The following is a 23,512-nucleotide window of genomic DNA, read 5'->3' as shown; positions in this document are numbered from 1 at the left end:
TTTTTAAAAAGTGGAAAGGGAATGTATATGAATGTGTACGCAGATATATGTTTATATATCTGTTTATAAATGAAGGGAAAACAAACATACATCACAGAGCGCAGTTTAATGAGTTCACTGCAGTCTTTGGGGTGTCTAGACCCAACCATAATACCACTGCTCAACAACTGCACAGTGAGATTGGAGCACAGGGCAAAACACTGGCGCAGAATTCTCCTCAAGACACCTCACAAGGTTGTCTTGTCTTCCTTTACCTGTTCTCCTAGTGGTGTGAATTACTTCTGGCATGAGTCAGAGCCAATTTTCATCGTTACCTTTACCACAGTTTATTATTCAGAGTTGTAGTCCCAGGCAATAGGGTAAGGTATCATCAAAAAGGTCAGAGAAACAGAAAAATCATCTCCAAGAGAAAAACTAGAGAGGATCACAAAACGGATGTTAAAAGTAACTTAAAAAGTCTAAATGAGACATGAGAAGACCAGCAGTTCTGCTAGCTGCTTCTTGTGCTACTTGGCCAGAGACATGCTTGCCAAAGGTTAGCAGTTTAAATAAGATATTTTAATTTTATTTTTGTAAAACGATTAATTTTAGCTGGTAGCATCTTTTCTATTGCTTTTCCCAAGCTGAAACTACTGGGCATCTTTCAAGAAAAACATACATAAAAACTAAAATCCTCAGAAGAATACTTTTCATTTTCTATAGCACAGAGTTGACAATAAAAAACATCATGTGGTAAAGTATGAATTCCAGACAAGTGACAATTTGATGACGAGAGCAATGCCAGTATTTTCACCTACAATGCAGGTGAAGATATCAAAGCATGGAAGAAAATCAAAAAGTGATTAATTTAATGAGGGGAAACACAATTGTATGGATTACACATAAAACCTGTGGTGTATGGCACAAAGAAGTGAACTTTCATATGGCAGAACTTCAGCATGCCTCATAGTCAGCACTGAGCTAATGCTCCAGCAAGGGAATAAATTGAGATTTAATCATATTTGTCACCTTCTGGACTGAAACCAAAAACCAAATGATTACTCAAGAGATTTATTCAGTCTTTTCTTATTTCTTGAAAATCTGACTGTCAACACCAAATGCAACTGAAATTACTCCAATCTGCTCATCACTTCCATGGATGATGTTTGATTGTTCAGAGTACTGCAGATATGAAATTTAACAATCCTAAAATATTAATGAGGAGCATAAATTTCTAAGTATAGACCCTAAATTCAGAGCTCTTCATCCTCATATATCATTCAGATTCTTTTCTTTTTTAAAAATATAGAATCTTTCAAGATATCCTCCTTTGAGTATCTCTCACTTATCTTGACCTGTCAACCAACAACCTCAGGACTACTAAGAAAAAGGGAAAAAGCATTAAAGGTCTTTTAAATGTGTAAAAGGGAAGTATCGACACAAGAACCTGTTGGCATTAGAGGAGTGACTAGAATTTGGTGGCACAGAACTCCTTTCTGCAGGAGCAGGAAGTACGTGCTCTACTCAGTATCTGAGGAAGAACAGACTATTAAGTCATTCATGCTCGGGGGAAAAAAATTTAAAAACCTGCATCTAATTATACTAAAGACAGAAATTAGCCCAGAGATAAAAGAGATATGCAATAATATAACAAAGAGAATTCCAAAAGGATGGCAGGTATGATTATTCTGGCAGTCATATTTGACTGCTTGACTAAGGACCACTTAATCCACTTCTTAATTCATTATAATTTGTAACACAGTGAAATGCATCCATCAGCTAATATGTTTGTCTAAAAGTATTTCTACAAAAATGAGAATTTCCCAGATATTCTGTTTCCCAGAGTTCTGCTTTTGAACAAATTCAGAGAAAACAATACATCTAAACCAATTCTTCCTCTTTGGATTAAAAAAAAATCCTCGATAGTTTCAGTACAGGAGACATTTCTTCCTCCCCTGCTTGTGGGAAAAGAATTAAATGTGTCTTATCTTTACTATGCAAATGTGATGTATAGCTAATTATATGAAATAAGAAGCAAGGCATCTGATAGAATTTACCTTACAAGTGCTTAAAAAACACAGTGATATCCAACAGAGGGAACAGCTGATTGGTGTTACCCAAGAAAAATAAAAATAGATAAAAAGCATGAAACTGAATTCCATGAAAACAAGAACGGAACAGAGTTATTTCTGTAGATGTTACCCATTATCTGGTACAAAGTAGGCTGAAGAAACATGCATTTTATTTAAAAAAAAAATGAGAATGCTACTTAAAAACAGTGCAATATAACTTCAGGATAAAGTGTTACTGAGGAAATGTTTTCCATTTCAATATGTGCTTACTTAAAAGGGAAAAATATATTTTTTTAAAGTAATGGTTTTGTTTTACTTTAATGACTGTAATTACTGTTATTAAAAAATAATTACTTTGTAAGAATAAAGAAACAATGACGATGTTTATTGTTCCCTGCTGTGCATAAAGAAAGTACTTGCCATCCTGACCTCAGTGAATACAGAATTGGTAGCAAGTCAAGCAACAAATTCCAGCATGAAAAGATCGCTTGCCTTTCTCAGACCTGAGGTGTGATAAGGATTCCAATACATGGCACAATGTAAAACAGAAACACGATTTGAGATATCAAAGACATAAAATGAGACAATAGCTAACTTCATAATTGCGGAATATTTTCCTGAGATCAGTAAGATTTGAAGAAGCATCTGCCCACTCACACCAGTTCCCATTGGACTGAGATTTCTGTTCTGCCTGACTTGAAACAGGACTTGCAACTCAGTCTTGGACATCCCAAGCACGTGGCTTACCAATGAATAATTTGCTATGATGAAACAAAGAATTGAGAAATCTTCCTAAGAGGCATTTATTCACACTGACACATTAACACACAGCTTTTGGAACACCGACATTATGTGCAATGGCAAATACCCACTGAGCCTATTTCCTGCTTGCCTCTTGTTGTCAAGAGAAATTCTATTCTTGTTTTTTTTTGCAACATACTCTACAGAAGAATCATAATGTAATTAAAACTTTTAGTTACGCAGAGACATCATTCTTTATCACTTAACACAAACATCCAGAAAATTTGGTGAATCAAAGCAGAATAACAATTTAAGGCATTTTTTTAGTCTGAAAACCCACAAACAGTAGTAGAGTTAAGACCCTTAAGACATTGGTTCTTTGGGGTGGATGGAAACTCTTTTGATGGAGAAAGGCTAAGCCATCAGAAGTTAGAAATAAAGTGGCCTTTTCGTTATCCAGTGGCAAATAAAGGTTCTGAAAAGCAAAATCTTTCAGTAGGTATTTTTGTTGCTTGTCTAAACTGTCCAAATTCACTTTTCAGATTTTAACTAAATACATTAAAATTAAGGGGAGAAGGGAGCAGGGGAGGTGTTATTCGGATCCAAACCCTAATATCGTGGACAAGAAAGCCTTGTGAGGGCTGCTTTGTAACTGATGAAAAGTGTATCACTTTGCATCAGTTCCACAGACCATTTCACTACATTTTCCTGATGAAGAGAGACAGATCTGGGGTCTTGGTCACCACGGTCTCACAGGGGCTGGTATCCCCAGAGAATGCCCTCCGCCATATACAAGTGCACAGATACACTCTGAATTCTGCCATCTGCCACAGCAGTCACATCACATGTGCTGTGGGAGAGCTGAAACTGTCCTCTATACAATCAGCCACGGGGAAGAAAAACAAAAGCAATTAATATTGATTTGACATGTGTATGATGGCAGGTGGCTTCAACAAACCCAAACTAAACATTTTTACTTCAGACATATAGAAACAATCTGATCAAAGAGTAAATGGTGAACATTTCTGAGAAGAGAGTTATTAAGGGTTGCTCAGGAAAAAAATGGGGGGATTTTAATTGTTTAACCATTCTAGCATGAAAACAGATACAAAAACAATGACATTCCATGTGAAAAGAAATTCCAAACTTACTAAGCTTTCACTTTTACATAGGATTTGGCAAAATGGGAAAACCATATTCCCTTTTTTTTTGGCAAAGTCCACAAGATGATATCCGAGAATGAAACAAACAAACAAACAAATAAATAAATAAATAGTTTGCCCTACTTGCAATTGTTGTTTACTTGGAAGTTTTTTCTCCCCTTGATCCTCTTGTAAGTGGTATACATCCAGTCACTGTCAGTATACATAACAGTCAGTGCAGAAGAGCAGGGAATAGCAAGTTGCTCTCATGCAGAAATCATCTCTGGGAGATGAAGCTAGCCTAGTCAACATATCGCCTATCTAGATGCTGCACATGAGAAATATCATGAAAATAGTTTCACTGTCCTTATTCCCCATTCTGCCACGTCCAGTTCCTGGGCAAACTGAAGTTCCATTCCAGGGTGAAGAAGATGCAGCAGCTTCAGCTGGCTTTGCTGTTTTCTGAAAATTACCATGAATTTTTAGGAAGATGTTGATTGATTATTGGAGACAGGTGGTAATAAGAGTTATTCTTCTCATTTTCTATACCCCTAACTTTCTACATTCCTTTGAAATATTCCTTCAAATTATATTCTTTCTAGCACCCTGCCTTTTCTGTAAGGTAACTAGCAGTCATAATTTGGTGCTCTAGTGTCCATTGTCTCTTATATTCTCAGAACTGATCATTTTTGGTATACACAGCAGCTAGTAGATGCTTTCTTGTTCTCTTCCATCTTGTGTCCCAGCCTTGAGCTCAGGGCTTACTGAGCAGAGCAAGAGGTAAAACGATCTCAATATAACTCTTCAGCCCAGGCTATAAAAGATTACCAGATTGTGCCAAATGGGATCATGCTAATCTATTCAGAACGTTAGTGACATCTCTAATTTTCAGATTCCCATGGGATGAAATGACAGTCTTCTACACTCATGCTAACAGGTCATAAATTTAAAAAAAAAAACCACCCACAGTACAAACTCAGCAGATAGACGCTCCACTGAACACCCCAAGAAAAACCACCCCCATGCCCTTTCCAAACCAAGAAGCAGCAGACTGCTGCTGAGTGAGGCTGTGAACTTGAGAATGATATGCTTCAAAACTTGTACTGTTTTTCTTACAATGAAATGCAGCCAGCCGTACTGTGCTGCTGTTCAGGGGATGTCTGGCCAGTAATTCCTACCTGGGGCAACTTTCTCCCCCTTACAATATAATATTGATATATTCAAAAGAACTGTTCCAGATAAAGCTTTATATATTCAGAAATTACTTATCACTCAAAAAAGATACGTTGCTGCTGCATCTCTCATGCAATCCAGACTCTCCAAAGCTGTCTTAGCTTTGTTCATCTTTGTTCTTCATTCACCTCTGGTGCCTTGAGGAGAAAATGGCATGCTCTCCTACAAGCATCAGTGGGCAGGATCCTTCCTTAAATTCCCAGGGCAGTTGCTAGTCACTTGAAAAAAAACCTTCCCATATAAATTGTTTGTGGATGGACGACAAGAATTTTGGATGAATACACGGGTGACCAACATATTGAAAAAGCAGATTTCTATTTGTTCTTGAACAGAAAATGTTCCGGTTTTTTGTGTAAACATTATTCATGCTTTACCATTCTAAAAACTGCAGAGCAAAATCTTGGTTACAACCGAAGTACATTCTCAAATCCAGCCTGTGCTAGGCTGCATGCAGACTGCAAAACCATTAAATTTATTAAAGGTGATATCAGTGAGTCATGCATGTAACTCAGAGAGGAGAACATGGTCTGATATCACAGAATGTTGGTAAACAGCCTTAATTGTAAGAAATTCTATTTTGAGACAAAGTTACACCACCACTACCAGTTCTACTTTATCGATGCCAATGAAGAGGAAAATTGGGAAAGAGAGGAACTGAAATTCTGCAAAATCTTTTGTGACACTCATGGAATTGATTGTTATAATTATTTTTTGAAATAACCAGATTTAATACTTCTGCATATTATAAGCTAACTTTCTAATCAAAATGAAAGATATTGCTTGGCCCATGTTTGAATTTAAATTAGAAAGAAAAAAAATATTTCTGTTACAAGATAAACCCATTAGTATCTGTTCGTCTTCCTACCTCTGTTCTCTAATGCAATGCAGACAATTAACATGCAAAATATTTCTCTTCTTAATTCTCTCCTCTCCCCCCCAAAAAAGTCAATCTAAATGTTGCATAGTTCAGTATTCAAAGGTCAGAACATCTATCCATATACATATGGGTCAGAATTTAGTCTTAGTCAAAGAATTACATACTGTTTTTCACTGCATATATTTCTCATTTTTGAAATCTGTTCCAGAAATACATCATCTTCTCCTCCATATTTAAATTACCATCGTTGACATACATTGCAAAACATACAGTCAAAAAGACATATTCACAAATATTAAAGACTGAGGATAATATTTTCCACACACGCATATGAATTCAAATCCCACTGAAGTCAGCAGCAATACATCTGCACATTGTGGAATATAAATGTGCCATTCATCAACAATCATTCTACTATATTTTAGTCATCAGTGTGATTCACCCAGTCCTGGAACAGATCTGATGAACTATGCTCTGAAGGGGCCTGTCTCCTCCATAGAGGATGGAAGGAGCCCACACGATGTCAGACTAGTTGCTTCATTCCAGCCAAAGCCCTCAGCCTCTCCTGCACCTGCTGCCACCTCCACCACCCAGGCAGCATCTTAAACTAAGGGGAAAGCTTGATGACTACCACGGAGATGAAAGAGACACAAGAAGGATTTCCACATTCCAACCCCAAATCCCATGTCTAAATCAAAACCAAATGAAGATGTCAGAGATGCTGACATTTTCACTAAACGTAGAATTTGAAAACAAACCATGGATGGGTGTGAAATTTCAATCAATTCTTGTATGCTTGATCCACAATACGCAATACCTAGCACCTTACCTTACAGTTCAAGACTCATTAAATCTGCTTCCAAGAGAGGTGAAACTCAGGAACAAGAAGCTATTGGAATTTGCTCGCACATTATTAGTACCAGGAGTGCTCCCAAGGTCCTGCACCTTCACATATGCATGCATGCTGCCTTTGGGGAGATACCTGGACATGCAGCAGCCCTCTCACACCCTCCTCAAGTTTCAGTGAAAAAGAAATCCAGATGGGAAGGGCACTGTATTTCCCCTTGGTGAGTCTTCCTATTTCCCCTCCTCTTCACTATGCATCTCTGTGCCGTTTCTGGCCCTCTGGATAGATCAAGACTTTGTGCGCTGGTAGGAAGAACCAAAGCACAGGCAGAGTCAGAAGAGGCACACATGCACAGCAGTGATGCTAACCCTGTACCAGCGATTTCCTCATTGATTCCTGCAGACAGGTCAGAAATCCTGCACAGGCTGAAGCTGGTCAGTCCACAAGAGATATTCTTTCCCTCTAAGTTGTTATCAAATGCTCTCACTGACAGCTATAGAGATTTCTGTTGTTTTTCTGATTTGATGTAAAATCAATAACATAGAAACCTTGGGTCATTAAAGATCCTCAGGCAGTTTTGTAAGACTAGAGCCATTAGCCTTGCTGTCTCTGCAATGTTTGCCTAGATTCCTTTTTACATTTCCCTTCATCGCGTGCATTGTTTTCAAACGCTGTTGCTGATTTTAGGCTGGAAGCGCCTGTGGGGAAAGAAATCCCAGTATATATTTTATATATCAACTTGTTAAGTAAGATCGTTATTACTTTATCATACAAAGCAGTGCTGAAATTTCACAATCGCATCAGTTGCTGTTTACCTACCAATGTGCCCACAACATATGCTGCTGATTAAATAGCTTTCTGACCTAACCCTCTAAAATTTTTTTCTGAAGAAAAGCGGAGAACATTCACTTGTACTGCTTTGTACAGCAAGGAGTGTTCACTCTGCAAACCTTCTGGAAATTCTGTTATTGCTGACTTTTTTCTTAGAAGTGCTCTCCAAAATGTTTTAAATACTATAGACCTTTTCTTTAGATACTCACATTCCTCTCCCAGTCTAGTTTTTGCTTGTTTTGCTTGTTGCTTAGATGCCAGTTCAAGATACTTGCTGTTCTTCCTCTGCAGTATCTGCCTTGTTGCCATAACTCCTTCATCTTTCCTGGACAGCCAGAAGTTGTTACAGACTCTGACAGCTTCGCTGGCCTCACTGGGGCTCAGGACAGCAGCATAGACTGTGGCCCACACTTCCCAGTGGCTCTGACGCTGTGTGGTTTTAGTTTTTAAGATCCTGAAGTGAGAACACTGAAGGCAGGCCATACAAAATACCTAGTAGCCTTAGAAGATTTCATCCCATCCCCACTGCCTAAAGGTGGAGCTATCTTAACTAACTTTTGCTAGTGTTACCACACTTAGATCCAATTTATGAATTTTCATTGCATTTTTAATGTGGATTTCTCCACATAGAGACAGAAATGAAAACGAAATAGTGCATTGTAAGATTCTAAGATTCACTTGAGAAAGCTAAGAAAACAGCAGTCTTCCTAAACTGTCTTAAGAAATTAATGGGAAACTTGTTTTTAGAGGCAGAGGAAAAGAAGAGCTACAGAGGAAGAGTAATTGCTGCCATCCAGCTGCCTGCTCTTTGCATCTGATCTGTCAGATAATTTAGTCAGAGCAGGACTTAAATGTCTCAGTGGAAATTTTAAAAGTTTTACTGCAAATATCCTCAAGTATCCTGCTGCACAGGAGCTGATTTAATTTCACCTCCCTGGTCCGTGTTATGCCTACGTTGAGCCTGAACCCTCCTAGCAGCTGTCCTAGCCTATGTGCTCCTGCCAGGACAAACCCATAGCCAAGTGCAAAGAGGAAAACAAAAGCAAGGAAGTGGAGATCCATGAGATCCACTGCTGCCAAGAAACCCATGAACATGCATATCCATTCTTCATGTCAGAGCTATGAGAGGCTCAGGAATTCTCAGAGCACTGGATTTCCCTTTAAATAAGTGCAACTAACACACTATATATTTATATCAACTTCTAACAAGATTACTCTCCCTCATGTGCACATGATAAAAATTCCACAAGCTTTAAATGATCATTTCAAAATCTTTTTCTACTTCATATATTTGGATCGTATTAGGTTTATTACAATTAAATATAAATTAATGAATCTAGCATGACAAAAAAGAATAGAAATATATCTTCAACTCATGTATAATGCAACCAGCCCCACAAGTGCAGATAATCGATGAGAAAATTAAGGCACTTGTGATATTTCATTAATAAATTTAAGAAAACACTTTCTGATTGAAGGTAATTTTAAATTAGCTTAAGGAAATTATGCATAAAAACAAAGATTAGCAGAGCGGAACTAAACTAATATAGAAAATCAATTATTGCATTGCAAAATGGAAGGGAAAATTGTTTTTTAGGCTTTGAACATGAAGAACAGCTGGTTAGGAGCAATTTTCGAAGAGGTTCACTGCATTTTCTGAAAGGATTATCAAAATGAAAAGATCAGTACAATGGTTCTGATCCTACGTAAATCATTAAACACGATTAGAAGCTCACAGAATGTGACTGTAAATCTTGGCACATATGAACAACGAGGTGTTACTGCAAATCGTTAGGGAAAAAAAATGCAAAAAACTACTGTTTCAGCTAACATCTGGATCTCTCCTGGCTCTAGGTCCCTATCTGGCGGGGCTTGTGAGTTAACACAGCCCTTGTCAGAGCTCAGCATTGCTTGTGCTGTTACATGTGGGATGGATGCTAAGTGATAAGATGTATCAGGCACCTGCCCCGTCACAACCTCACGGATGTGCTCCTGCACATGCGTGGGGCTAAGGGGAAGCTGGGAGGGACCCTGAGATGAGCAGAGAAATGATAATTGCAACATTCACTGCAATGAGTCTCAACAGTACAGACTTTCTGAGCCTTGTGATGCCAGTTGCCAAAGCATCCGTCCACAAACTGCACCTCAGTTTGAAGCATTTTACTTACTGCTGCGATATGTGGGGTGCTGTAGAGGTGTTTAATTGACACAGACCGTGATTTAAAACACTGTTGTGCTAAGAACTGCTCTCGGCTGCCAAATGCCCGGTGTCTGGAAGGCTGACAGCTGGACTCTGTGCGACGTGCCTGTTTGCAATGCACTAAAAGAGCTTTACAAGAAGTGCCAAGTATTGGGTTATTACTACTTGGCAGGCCGAAGACGTGTACACATCATAGGCCTAACAAAGTTGAGCAGTCGGATATGGCTACCTGTTCTAAAAAAGGAGGGAAAAATCATGTATAGAATACGTGAAATATGTACACCAAAGACAAAATCTTACAGATGAGAAAGAAAACATACGTCACTCCTCAAAGATGAGGGAATCTGCCCTTCTGAAAGGCTTCTAAGCAGCCAGTCACAATTCCTAAATCCAGCCAAGACACACAAAAGGCAAAATCCAGACTGGGCCAAGAGAAAAATCAGTAACCCAGCAATCATCTGAATTATCAGTGCTGACAGAAGACAGGAGGCACCAGACCAGCACCTTAGCCCACATTATCAGTCTGTTGGGCACATACCTATTTTCTAGTTATGCTGATCAGGATGTGATTAAAAATGAAAAAAAAATTCCAGAGGAGCCAGGATGGCTGTGGCTGCTAGCAGCCTTTTAAATACCTCCTTGCTCTCAGGACAAGTATTGTCCAGCTCTGAGTTAAACGCTGCCTGCTTGCATCGGGTAGGTCCCTACAGGTCATGGCTAAATCAAGGGCCCTCTCTTTTGGAATTAAGAACTCAGCAGGCTCAAAAGCGAAAGTTTGCCTTTATTAGTAGTGATTAATCAAAGCCTGATAAGGAATATATGAGATGTCCCATGCAGCCCAGAGATTACCACTTGCTGTGTGCACAAAAGTCAGCGAACCACAACAAAGCAAGACATAAATCTGTTTGAGCAGGTATTTCTGCAGGTGGCCAGCAGGAGCTGCTGCTGCTCACTTACAACTAAAGTAAAATTGTAATGTGAACCTGCTAAAAATCTGGGCTATCCAGCAAAACTCCCACTACCTTCAATGAGAGAAGGACTTAACTCAAATGAGTATGTGATGCCATTTTTAAGAGACGCACTGTTTCATTCAAAATTTGGTAACAAAGCAGCAAACAAGTTTCATAGAAATTTCCCAGTCTGAATATTCTCTAAAATTGTCGGTACCGCATCACCAAACCTTGTGATCTGTATTCCATTTTGCTTGTTTGTTTTTCAATCCAATTTGCATCCACCACCATCTTGTGGTTCCTCATCCTTCCTTCTACCTGCATGGGAAGACTTCACATATCAAATAATTAAAAAGAACCTCACTTCTTTAATCATTTCACTAAGGTAAATACTACTTCAAAACCAGTACTTATTCCATTTCTAAGGCAAAAACGAGTAACACCAGTCACATTCTTCTGAGCTGGCAATAGGCAAGTTCAGGTTGGTTTTGTTTTTAATTAATGATGTGTTAATGTTAACAGCAGTATGACTAAGGACACGACTGAAGGCATGTTTGAGCGACGAGGCGGGCATCACATCTACTTCTCAGTGGTTCACAATTACTATCATTATTACCATTTGTCATTTTTACTTCATCACTACAATTCCATACAATTCCACTTTAAAAGAAAGTAGACCATCCACAGCAAAGTCTTGACCCTCCAAATCCACATCCACTACACTGCCATTTTCAAATTAGTTTTTTGGCTTTTGTTTTTTAGCAAAAGGAAATAACATTCAATTGCTGCAGAAAGCAAGCCATCTACACCTCCCACATAACCTGGAGAACGCCCCCAAGACAACAATTCTTGATGTGCAGTTCCTCTACACTGTTCCACTTACTTGTGTTTTTCGTACCCAATCTCCCATATCTTATTCCTATTTTTTGGTTATTGACAAATGTCTATTTATACATATTATGTTGGTGAGATAATAAATGTGTGCTGTCAGTTGTTCTCATGGTATGAAAAGGTGAAGTTGTGTAGAAACAGATATAGAAAATAAACCCAGACTTTAATTAGTCATCTTCCCTTTATATTCCATATATATTCCATATCTATTTTGCTGAAGATGATATATTTGATTATGTATTTAAATTGTCACTGCTAAACAAACAACAACCATTCCACTGCAAGATTAAAACGTTAATCCATTCCAGAGAAAACTGTATGTAATTTAATTATCGCTAAGCTTTCTGTCCACATTTAATTATCAAAACTTACATTTAAATTCAGCTTATCAAGCCAAATCCTTTAAGCCTCCTGTTGAGAAGACTCCATGTGCGCATCTACACTCACAAGTACGTGTGCACATGTACATATAAGACTATTGTTATGCACTTTCAAATTGTAGCCCTTTCCTAAGCCATTGCCTTGCACAGTTTGATGTAAGAAACCAAGTAGAATTTGATGAATATAGTTTAACTGCCAAAATTTTCTTTTAATCATGTTTGCTGAGTTCAAATGCCTAAACATAGCCTGATGAGGTAGACCCATCATGCCAATTCATTGTTACTTGGGGATATTAACATTTTGTGGGAATTCTTCAAGTAGCCAGTTATTATAACCCACAGCTTCCGCAGTGGCAAATGCTGTTGGGAGGGTGTTTGACAAAGAGCACACTTGTTATTAACATTTGCAATGAAAAGTATGCTGTACATATCCCACACATTTCTTTATCGCTACTCCACCTTCACCATGTAAATCCAACAAATGGCTTGGATTTAAATGGAAAGCTTCCAGTTTTATAAAATTATGTCCCACAGGGAGGTAACTTATTTTTTTCAGTAACTGCATCAGAGTGACCTGCAGATCTACCCTTTTTCTTAAGAATGTGTACGAATAAGGCTACAGAAATATCGCTACAGGTCAAGCAAAATGGATTATACAGTCTTACCACAGGACATTGCTCAGGTAATGCAGCTGACCAAAGGAAGTTCGCTGCTACATTAGTGAACATATGCAGTGAATACACAAGAGCCTAGCAACTAAAACCAACAAATCATGTAAGTCTTCAGCAAAAAATGAACGTCTGTAGCTCAGCTTACCTTTGAGAGGTAATTTACTGGTCTTGCACCAGTTTCAGCATAAGCCTACTGTATTTCTAGCAGCTTCAAAGCACAAAACAATCCGGTAGGAAACCTCACCTGTGGAATAGAGTCTGCTCTGGGGATGTACTGGAAGGGAGCATTTTGAAGACCACCAAAATTTTTTTAAGACCACCTAGCCCTGACCAGCTTCATTCACTTTGTGTGGTTAAGCTACAGCAGTACTCACTAGCAACAGACCTCAGCTATCCACAGTGAAATAAAGACCGTTGGTCTGCTCTGCTGGTTTTTAAAAGAAACTTTTACTGAATGTCCTAACCCCAAAAAGCATGATTCTGGTTTCTTTTTTCTTTATTTCTGATGAGAAATAAAAATTCTGATAAGACAGGAAACATTAGAACACAGTAATATCAAATAAACACATTTCCTTCTGATTCAAAGGAAGTATTTGTTATTCTTCACTCAGACAAAAAAAAAAAAAAAAAAAGCTGAACTCAACATCAAGCATATCTCTAGTTCAAAGTGAAGCATTCTCTTATAGATACTTGTACAAAATAAAGAGGGAACTAAAAGCTGTTTTGCCAGGGACTTGGTCATAATGGTGATGTTTTTTTTTACCCAAGACTTTAAGGATTAAATTCAGTCACCCAGAATATGAGAAGTTCAGGCATGATTTTTTTCCTCTGCCCAGTAGGAACTAGATCCATTAGTCCCAATTCACAGGGAAGTGTTCTATCCACCACACTATAAAAGGAAACAACCTCCCTTTCCCCGTACTAATTCTTCCACCTTTTTGTTGTCAACAAAACCACTGCAAGAGATTTTCAGAGGATACAGCATCTCAGCAGAGACTAGCAATCTGAAGCACAGCTGCCACGTTGCACATTACTCCCTGAAGAGATTACGTCTAATGAAGAGTCTGGAAGATAATTTTACAGGTCATTTCAAGCAAGATAGTTGAGGATGCAGATAAAAATGATGTTATGCCAACAGCAGAAACTGCTATATTAGAGACAGGAAATAAATTATTAAGTATATTATTTAACAGAGAAAGTGGCTTAAAGCATGTATTGGGTTTGCTAATGCTGAGAAACACTTGATCTAACAGCCACAGAAGCCAAGGAATAATCTGCGCCTCAAGGCAGTTATGCACATCAGAACCTTTTTCTTTCCCATTTTCATCTGATAATTTGTGTGCCTCATTTACTTTACAACTGACATTTTAATGCATAATTGTCCTTTCTGACATGTATAAGAAAATATATTTCTTTTTCACAATGCAAAATATTTCAAAGTATAAATAAGCAATATAACCAGATGTCTGACTGAATTAGTGCATTCTGACTATCTCCATATGCTGGCAATCTATTCTCCAATAACATGTTTTCAGCAGGGAAGTTTATACAGGGACTATCACTTTCAAATTCCACTGCAAATCAGTGCTCACGTTTGGGGTTACACCTTAAAATGCACTTCCCATCTTCTTTTAAACTACAAACCAGGGGCTCTATGCCAATGAAATATTTGCAAAAGAGGAAGAGTTTATCCATGCTTTTGTATTTCAGCAGGCAATCTTCTGACATATGTGGCAATGGAATTTTTTGGTACATTAGGGGACAGACTTGATAACTAGATGGAAGAAGATTACTAGAAAGAGTGTTTACTTACATAACATTTCTAAAACACAGTTATTAAATTCTTAAGAAAGTAACCGAATCTTTTGGAAACCATTTAATAACAAATTCTGCGAATTGTCTGAAGTGTGTTTCCCCTAACAGAGGTTCTGAAAAGCAAGATATTTCAGCACAAGTTCCCATTAGAATTTTGTTTTGTACCACACTGCAAATAAAAGTAAGATTGTTTTATACACATACCAAAAAAAGCCTGTGACCCTGTCTGACATGGCTGCCGAACCCAGGCTGTCTTGTGTGCAAGGAAGGTAGCAGCTACCTCAGAGACAGTAAAGCTGTTCTTCAGAAGGAGTGGTACTGAATTCCTGCTCATTCAGTACGTTGTATTGAAACTCGGATAAAGCCTCAAATATATAAGTAATTGTCAGCTCTCTTACTACTCACAGAGTCAGTTAGCACTGACAGGTCAATATTTCAAACTTTTGTCCAGTCTACAGGTAATTTAGTATTTAAATATTAAATGATTATTTAATTATATATATACATACATATATGAAAGTATTTTTTCTGTCTCAGCCTAAACGTACCTGAGAACAATACAATCAGTGCTGTTGAACTCATTGACACAAATTCAAGACAGTTGGTTTGGCAATTATTCCAATTTTAATATAACTGAACTGTTTTACAATTAATGAATCATCTGAAAAATCATCTCAAAGAAAAAAAAAAGGCAACCTCAGTGTTTTATTAAATAGACAATCATTTGCTCTTACAAAGGGACTGTGTATGAAGGCTCAGAAGTAACACTACTGAACTAAAGTAGCAGTGGTTGATGGATTAGGGCTTTAGCTGCAAATACAAAAAATGGTTCTCTTAGAAAAGATATTTTAGAATCCAGCCATTACACTACTTCAAGGCAATCACAAAGAGACACATGAAAAATGTGTTCTAGAAACAACACAGGCAGTGACGTCAGCTCTAAATGACCACTCGAAGAAAACTATTCCTTGGTATCAGCCCGCATGTCAAATGACAGTCTAACCAAGCCACCATTAAGCATGCTACTCCCTCACAATGTTGAAAAGGAGGTACACTGCAGATTTTTTGGACCTCAGCTGTACTCTGCATCCCTGTTCTGCATTAATCACCATCACACAAGATGTTCTTGGGGCATTTTTGCCTGTGCAAATGATGCACATCATTTTCCAGTTAGTTTGACAAAAATATCCTTAGCAACTGGATGCATCGGGAAATACTATAAGTGAAACACAAGTAGTTTTAGTAAAAATATTTTTTAAATACCCACTGATGCAATCTGAAGGGTTATTTTATTGTGTTTGCATTGAATCATAGACACAATATTCAGTTTCAAGGGTCATACAGCTCTTTCTCAATAGACAGACCCACAGACCCCTCAGTTTAGACTCCTAATCCAATGGCCACCAATGATTCCTCCATGGGCTTTCATGGAAGAATATGGCACCTTACAGCATGACCAGCTCCCTAAGCTGCCACATTGCTGGAGAAGAAGCTAAAGAATAAACATCAATAGCACACATATGGACAGACTTGATAAGGCATGCACACTGAGCCCAAGTAGATTTCACAGCACACAAACAACTGATTTCACATAATTTAACTGTCTGGGTAATGCAGGCCTTCATCAACACTATCTTCATGATCTTCAGAGACCTTATGACTCTATGGATACAAGGTAAGATTCACATAATACTCTCCACCGTAACATCATGAAATACTGGTCATTTGAAGATTTCAAAAGAAAGCAGAGAAAAGTGCTCTTAGCACATGCAGATTACAAAGGTTATAAATCATATATCCCAAACACCAGCACTCTGATCTTGTTCTTGGCCATATGAAGGCCACTGGTAAAACTATTGGCTTCCAGCTCAAGAGACAGCACAAAAGGTATGTAAAACTTGATGCACGTGGACCTTAGGCAGTAAAATTCAAAACCTGTACTTAGGACATCACCTCTTCCTGGAGGAGCCTGTGCTCACTGCATTCATCCCTGCCAGCTTAGTTAGAGTTTGTAAGTGGTTCTGTGCAGGCAATGTCTACAAGGTGCCCATAAAGTGGCTCCTTAGAAGAAGATGAGAAGCCCCAAATGAACTTTCCCATGCCTAATGTGCATCTAAAAAACAAGCACAGCAACAGCAAAGTCCCCTAGAGCACCTTTTTAAGTAGCAACTATATAAAAACCAAGAATGGGCACAGTCCTCAGGTTCACATCCGCCACTCAGATCAGTAGCCTCTGTCTGTTCTCAAAGATTGTAGGAAAAAAAATTCACAGGGAGAGGCTTCTGTACAGCAGAATCAGCCATCTATGACCTTGAAGTGTCACAACTTGAGATAAAATCCTGTGTTTAGTGCTGCCCAAGCTCTACAAAGCAACCTAATTAGGATGCAGGCTTTCCTCAAAGCCATTCTGAGATGATGAGAAATGATCTCCATACTTGTGTGCTGGACCAAGAGCTGCTAACACACTGCTGAAGGGAAAGCATTAGCATCCCACAGCTCTTGAAGATCTTGTTTTAAGATAGTATTTAAATCACTGAAGCAAGATATATCCTCTTGCAGCTGGACAACCATTCTGAATGAGTCCACAGCAAAAAAATGCAACAATTGGCATATCAGTTCAGAGCTGAAGTCCACCTAGCCAGAAGCAGTCCCTGCACTACTCATCATTAGATTTTTCTCAGGAAATCATTCACTAGAGAGATACATTCATAGATATTGACACGGGGTTTAAGTCCAGTGTACAATAATATATGCTCCTATAGCTACATGATCATACTGAACTAGTAAGTACTCTACAGCAAAAAACACTTAGGAAGAGCAATATAGTTGTGATTTCTGAAAACTCTGTTCTTAACTGAGCGTATAAATAATCAAACACTGTGAGTATTACCATTTTCCTTGCAATTATTCCTTTTCTACATCCAGGTAGATGACAAATGGCTGGTAAGTTCCTCCTAGATAAAACTGAAAAAACTAGAAGAGGTACACAACTGGAGTTCATCCGTTAAGCAGTAAATCCAATTTGTGTAAAAGAAAGTACAGAGCTTCCAGTAATCACCTGGGATTTTCAGACTCATCTCACATTGCTTAATACCCATTTTCCTCCTCTGTGGGACAGCTTCTACTCAGAAGCTCTAACAAGTGATAATTATGGGACTCATGCTGACAGTACAGAACCAGGGAGAAAGTGTAAACAGTGAGCATTAATTGACCTGGTTTTTAAAAACTGCAGCTCCCGGAACTTTTGTCGTTTATGTTTCATTTAGTTTAATGGCATATGTCCTTCCACCCTACTTTAAATGACAACAGCTACTCAGCAAAACTTGGAAAATCAAATTACAGCGGGCTACGCGCCTCTGACAGAACGCAGCAAGGGAAGGACCGCGGTTGTACGAACACGACCGCGATGTGCGCTCACTCTGCGAGTTTTTATTTCCGTAACTACGTTGAACCCACCAGACACAGCGTTAATTTTAACGAGGAGCGACGCGGGCTCGGCAGCAAACGGCAGCCTTCCTCATCGCCATCATCATCATCCTCCTACTCCTCCTGAGGGCGCTGGAGTCCCTCTCCCAGCAGAGCGGGCACCGGGGGGGGGGGGCTGCGGCCGGTCGGAGGGGCGCTCGCCGCGGCTGTTTCTTCGCCTTTTAAAAGCAAAAAAGCTGCCCTGCAGGGGGAGAGGAAGGAAAGCGGCCCCGGCCCGCCCGCCGCAGCCCGCCCCGGCACTCACAGCGGGTAGAAGGCGTAGGGCGGCAGGGCGCTGTCGTCGCCCGGCTCCGCGTCCAGCAGCAGGTAGTCCTGGCTGTCGTTCCGCCGGGCGCCGGTCCCCGGCGAGCCGCCCTTCCTCGGGGCGTAAGGCTGAGCCTGGCTCATAGCGTCCCGCGGCGAGACGGGGTCGTCGTCGTCGCCGAGCCCGCCCGGGGCAGCCGGCTCCCTCAGGGCGCCGCCGGAGCAGCGCGGAGAGCCCGCTCGGCGCCGCCCTTCCCGCCCCGCCACACCGCGGCTGCCGCCTCACGGCGTCGCGGGCCCCCGGCGGGAGGGAGGGACGGAGGGAGGGAAGGAGGGATGGAGGGAGGGATGGAGGGAGGGAGGGAAGGAGCCGGCTGGGAGGCGAGGGGCAGCAAAGTTGGAGCGCGGCAGGGGCGGGAGGTGGGAGGGCGGCGGGCGCCGCTCGCCTCCCCTCAGGGGCCGCGGCCTCTCCCGGCGCCGCCGCCAGCCCACCCCCGGCTCCCCTCACATCCCCGGCTCCCCTCGGACCCCCGGCTCCCCTCGGACCCCCAGCTGTCCTCACACCCCTGACCCCGCGAGGGGGCTGCCCGGCCTGTGTCCTTTGGCTTTCAGGGCTTGGTCTTCTGAAGAGATCACTCCAAAATACCCTCCCCACCCCCCCCCAAAAAAAAGGGTTTGTACTCTAAGGAAAACCCCCGGAGGAGAGATGCTCACCTTCAGCCGCTTTTTACACACGACGTGGCCCGCGGGGATCTGAGCAAAATCGCACTGACAGCTGTTCTCCTGGAAATTCGGCGGGACTACAAACACACAGGGACTTGTTAGCTCCGGTTTTCACGGGGCTGGAACTTCTTGTTTTCTTTTAGGTTAGAAATACGGTGTTTGTGGTGCTTGTGTCCCATTATAAACGCCTCACCTGTTTCAAACAGAACCTGTTTTTGTCACCTCCAATAACTTCAGATAACAGCAGGGGCAAAATATTGCCATCCTTAGCCAAATAATAATAATAATAAGTGTTCTGGTTACAACAGTTTAGCAAAACTCATTCCACTTGTATGTATCCTGTTTCAGTTGTAACATTGTCTTTTGGTGGTGGTGTTATTTTGCTAATACAAATCATAATAGCTTAAATATACTAAACACAAAATTTTCTGAAAAAATGTATTGAAGAAATAGCATCTGATCTTTAGTCACCTTTCACATTATGTAACATTATAATAGGCTTACTATTTCACACAGTAATGTTTATAACTAAATGTTGTAAAGGTACAGGTAAAATGAATGTATTTGAATAAAATATCTCTCTCATCCCTAGCCAGGCTCTCATCTCAAAACCATTGCTGGTATTTGTATAGTATACGTCCCTGTACTCCTTGAGCACACACACCTTCACCAACTGGTGGTCGTCTGAGTGCTAGCCAGGCAACTAACCCAGCACGATCCTGTACAAGATATATGTGCTGGCTGACACAGCCCATGCTGCCTGCTGCTCTTTGCCATGTCTTAGTTTTGATGACTGCCTGAGCCACTGACTCATCTCACCTACTGAAGTGCAAGAGGAGGAGATGCACAGGGAGATCCAGAGCTCGCTGAAGTTACAATATTATGTCCGTGGTCATGACCAGGCTCTGAAGTACCCACAGTTAAAGACAATTCCACAGTCGATCCAAGTTTCTGAAGTTTCTTTTGTCCTCATAGCTACTGCTCTTAAAATTAAACTCTAATGGATTCTACAAGTCTTCCTTTCTTTGATAAACTTTTTTTTTCTTTTTTTTTTTTTTCTGGTTAAGAATATTTTAAGTAGGAGGTTTAGTAGCAATGCTATAATGTGTATTTTATAGTTCTCATACTGATTCTTATTTCATATGACTATAAAAAGAGATATAGAGCTATGGGCAGGCTCTGCATTTGAGAAATATGCTGTTTATAATATTTCACATTTTTACTGTATGAAAATTGTTGACCAGTAACTGAGTACTTTGTGATGGGAGAATTCTAATGTGTTCCAGTGCTCCTGTTCATGGAAGTTTCGCTTCCCCTCTCGTGCTCTGTCATAAAATGTTTCTCCTTGGTCTTTTTTGTAAATTCCCAAAATACCAATACAGGTATTTTTTATTTCAACTGCTCTGTTTGATACTAGATTGGTGTCTCAAACCAGGTCTAGGTTCTAGGTCTTTTTTGTCACTGTTCTTCCTTGCACAATGTCTCATATGTTTACTTCTTCTCCAAAATTTATACAATACTATTTTTCCAGTAGGTTATCAGAAGCTTTGATTTCAGAGCCTGCTCATCCCTTTCTCTGTTTTCTTCTGCTGCTTCCTTCAAAGTTCTGCTTACTGATGATTGCCCCTAGGATTAATGCCCATTTTCACCATGATAGTTTTACATCTCTCTCAGCTTCCAGCTCACATTTCTCATTTTCTCAGCTGGTTCCTGGATCCAAAGCCTTCATTGCTCTTCATTCTCATTCCAGCCTCGTAAGCTCATATCACCCCAGGCACTCTTACTTTCTAATCTATCCTAAATCTTCCGCAATTTCTGAAGACACACTCATGAACTGCAGCAATGTCTCTCATGGTTTCTTTCAGATCATATCACCTTCATGGTACTGATGAAAAGTGAAAGAAAACAATAAGGTGTTTTTATTCATGCACACTGCAGAACTGACAAGCCATGAGAACATCAACCAACTTCAGTGGGGAAGCCTACACCAACATTTTTTGTGGTGCTTACTGACAGTCAACCAGTGCGCATCTTCTGATGTCAGTGGGTGTTACAAAAGTCCCAAAATGATGGAAACCCCAGCCAAAGGTGATTTGTCCTATTGTACTTATGATCCTTTGGATGCCTTTGTGTCTGAACAGTTCAGGATAGAGAAGGACTGAACTTGAATCTATCTTCATGTTTGAGTAATAGTCTAGGGTTGATGATCCATTCTGCAAGTATCTGGAAGCTTATGAGGTTACAGAGAATTATTTTGGATGGCAAGATGCTGGGATGAAGAAGCAAAAAAGGGTTTTTTCCTGCTGTGAAAGAGAAGAAAAGAGATTCCTATCAGAGAGTGTGATTTTAACTTCATTACACTTTCTGAAGGTCTTTCCGACAACACAATCATATTTATATATTATTCTGTCTTTGCTAATGACTTGGTGTTTCTGTTTCAAAGATAAACAACATATGATATATTTTACAGAATTGCCTATTATTGATGTTTATGCAGTGTTTCATAAGACATTTAAACTGCAAATTGAATTACAATGAAATTGCTGTACGTGTTCTAGAAAAAGTTATCAGATCCTCACTGCAGTCCTTCTGATCCAGATGTATTTTAAATCAGACTGAATACAGAACTAGGCAGAAGACCTGTTTGTTCCGAATCATTACCTGACTTGTACACATATTAACTTTTTGTTCCTTTAAAATAAAAAATCTATAACCCTGAGTAATGATACACAAAAAAAATGCAGTATTTCTTCATTTAACTATGTTCATCTTTGTAATTACATAATCTGAAAATACATCTGTTTCCCTGAATAAAAAGCAGTGATGTGTTTAGTGTGAAACGGAAGGGTTAGTTTAGAGCTGGCTTAATTGGTTTTATTACAGATAGCACATTGCAAACTATTCCATCATCATTCACTCAATAAAGTATAGTGACAGATATTTTGCTCAGAAAGATGAAAAACAGAAACTGAAAGCTCCTATTCTCTATACAGGGAGAAGATGAGAGACGGAGTGAACCCACATGACAAGTGACAGGCACATTGCTTAAATGCACTACTGGAAATCACTTGGGTACCATGGCAATGAAAGCTGCAAAAGAACCTATGTGGAACACAACAGCACCATGATTCAGCCTCACTGAAAAATTCATACAAAGGTTATCTCCATACAGGAAAATATAGGTGCAACTCTATTTTTCCCTTGCAGACTAATATAAACCTGTTTGGAAAAAAAGGAAGTGACACCAACCTTTACCTGTAACTAGGAAATTTTAAAAGATTTATAGAATGATGCATGGATGCTTGAGTTTAACCAAAGTCTTACATGAGCTGGCTAGATTGTACTAACAGAGGTAGTCCAGCACACACCACAGTCATAGTTTCCTAGCTCTCTCTGTTCTGAAGAGGGAAAACTATCAAAGATAGGCTTGTATACCCAGGAAAGGAACAATTCAGTGTAATGGTGCCATGGCTAAGCAGTGTCATTCCTGTGGGTGAGAGCATCTTCTGGAAAAAAAGAGGAGTATGCTCAACAGCAAAGGAACGCTGGATTGTTTGAGGTGTGAAAGATGTGTAAGCTGCCTGCTGGAGTTCCTTCCTGTTGCACAACGTAGGACTCAAGATTTGCTTTTGAAAGGCCAGCAAAGCCAATCATTGTTACTCAGTTTTCTTCACTCTATGAAAAAACAAAACAAACAAACAAAAACATTGACAACTTCTAATTCTTATCACAGTTCATGTATGCATTTGTCTAAATGTGGGTGAGGACAGAATCATGTGCCACCTGGAAAACTTCTCTTTTTTCTTTAAAAATCTTCCCTAGCATTGTCACTTCTATCTCTCATACCTGTACTCCTTCTCTTCCCATTGAATGCTGCATGGATACATTTTTGAAACTGAAGTGCAGTTGATTTATTTACAAACTATAACCACTGTTAGAAATGGCAGCTGGGCCTTTTTCCTGCAAGGAGACCTCAAAGAGGAGGTATGCTCAGATGGCTAGTGGCTATTGGCACCTGAATGATAGCACCAGCACTGGATCACAAAAACAGTACAAGAATGTTTCAAAAGCTGTCCAAAATGCCTTGGCTAAGGAGACTCTGGGGTGTTCAGGGACAGGAGACACTGAGGAACTGTAAGAGAGAGGGGCGAGAAGTGAGGTCTGGAATGAGAAGGAAAGAATTTACTAAGGGTGTGTTCCTACCTGTACAATTATACTGAGGACTCTAGTTTGAGTGGAAACAGAGATTCCTAGGAGCATCCTTATCTGCCAGGGGACTGCCAGGGATGCTTCCACCTCCATCACATACACATGTACTTACAGGATCAGATACACATGACTTACAGGATCCCACTCAGCCATTATACTTTTTTTTTTTTGCTGTCAAAAATATACAATTCTTCTCTAATCATTTTCACATAAGGTCTGTCA

General features: G+C 39.8%; 1 protein-coding gene across 4 annotated transcripts in view; it reads right to left on the bottom strand.

Annotated features, from left to right (window-relative positions):
- TRPC6 (transient receptor potential cation channel subfamily C member 6) overlaps nucleotides 1–18,659 on the bottom strand; it is a 95,739-nt gene extending 77,080 nt beyond the window's left edge. Inside the window, exons 1-2 of one of the 4 annotated variants that reach the window (XM_035542465.2) lie at nucleotides 18,360–18,447; nucleotides 18,086–18,273 (exon numbers count right to left, since the gene is read on the bottom strand). Coding sequence is in view for 2 of the 4 variants with exons in the window: in XM_035542463.1 (XP_035398356.1) it covers nucleotides 18,360–18,502 (143 nt within the window). In the remaining 2 variants the exon portion in view is untranslated. Of the gene's footprint in view, nucleotides 1–18,085; nucleotides 18,274–18,359 lie in introns of all 4 variants that reach the window. The other 3 variants (XM_035542463.1, XM_050710310.1, XM_035542464.2) reach the window with 3 other exon arrangements.
- Nucleotides 18,660–23,512: the final 4,853 nt, after the last annotated feature.

Source organism: Cygnus atratus, chromosome 1, assembly GCF_013377495.2.
Source record: "Cygnus atratus isolate AKBS03 ecotype Queensland, Australia chromosome 1, CAtr_DNAZoo_HiC_assembly, whole genome shotgun sequence".
Lineage (NCBI taxonomy): Eukaryota > Metazoa > Chordata > Aves > Anseriformes > Anatidae > Cygnus > Cygnus atratus.
The sequence above is the reverse complement of the archived record's forward strand: the minus strand, read 5'-3'. Positions and strand labels throughout refer to the sequence as shown.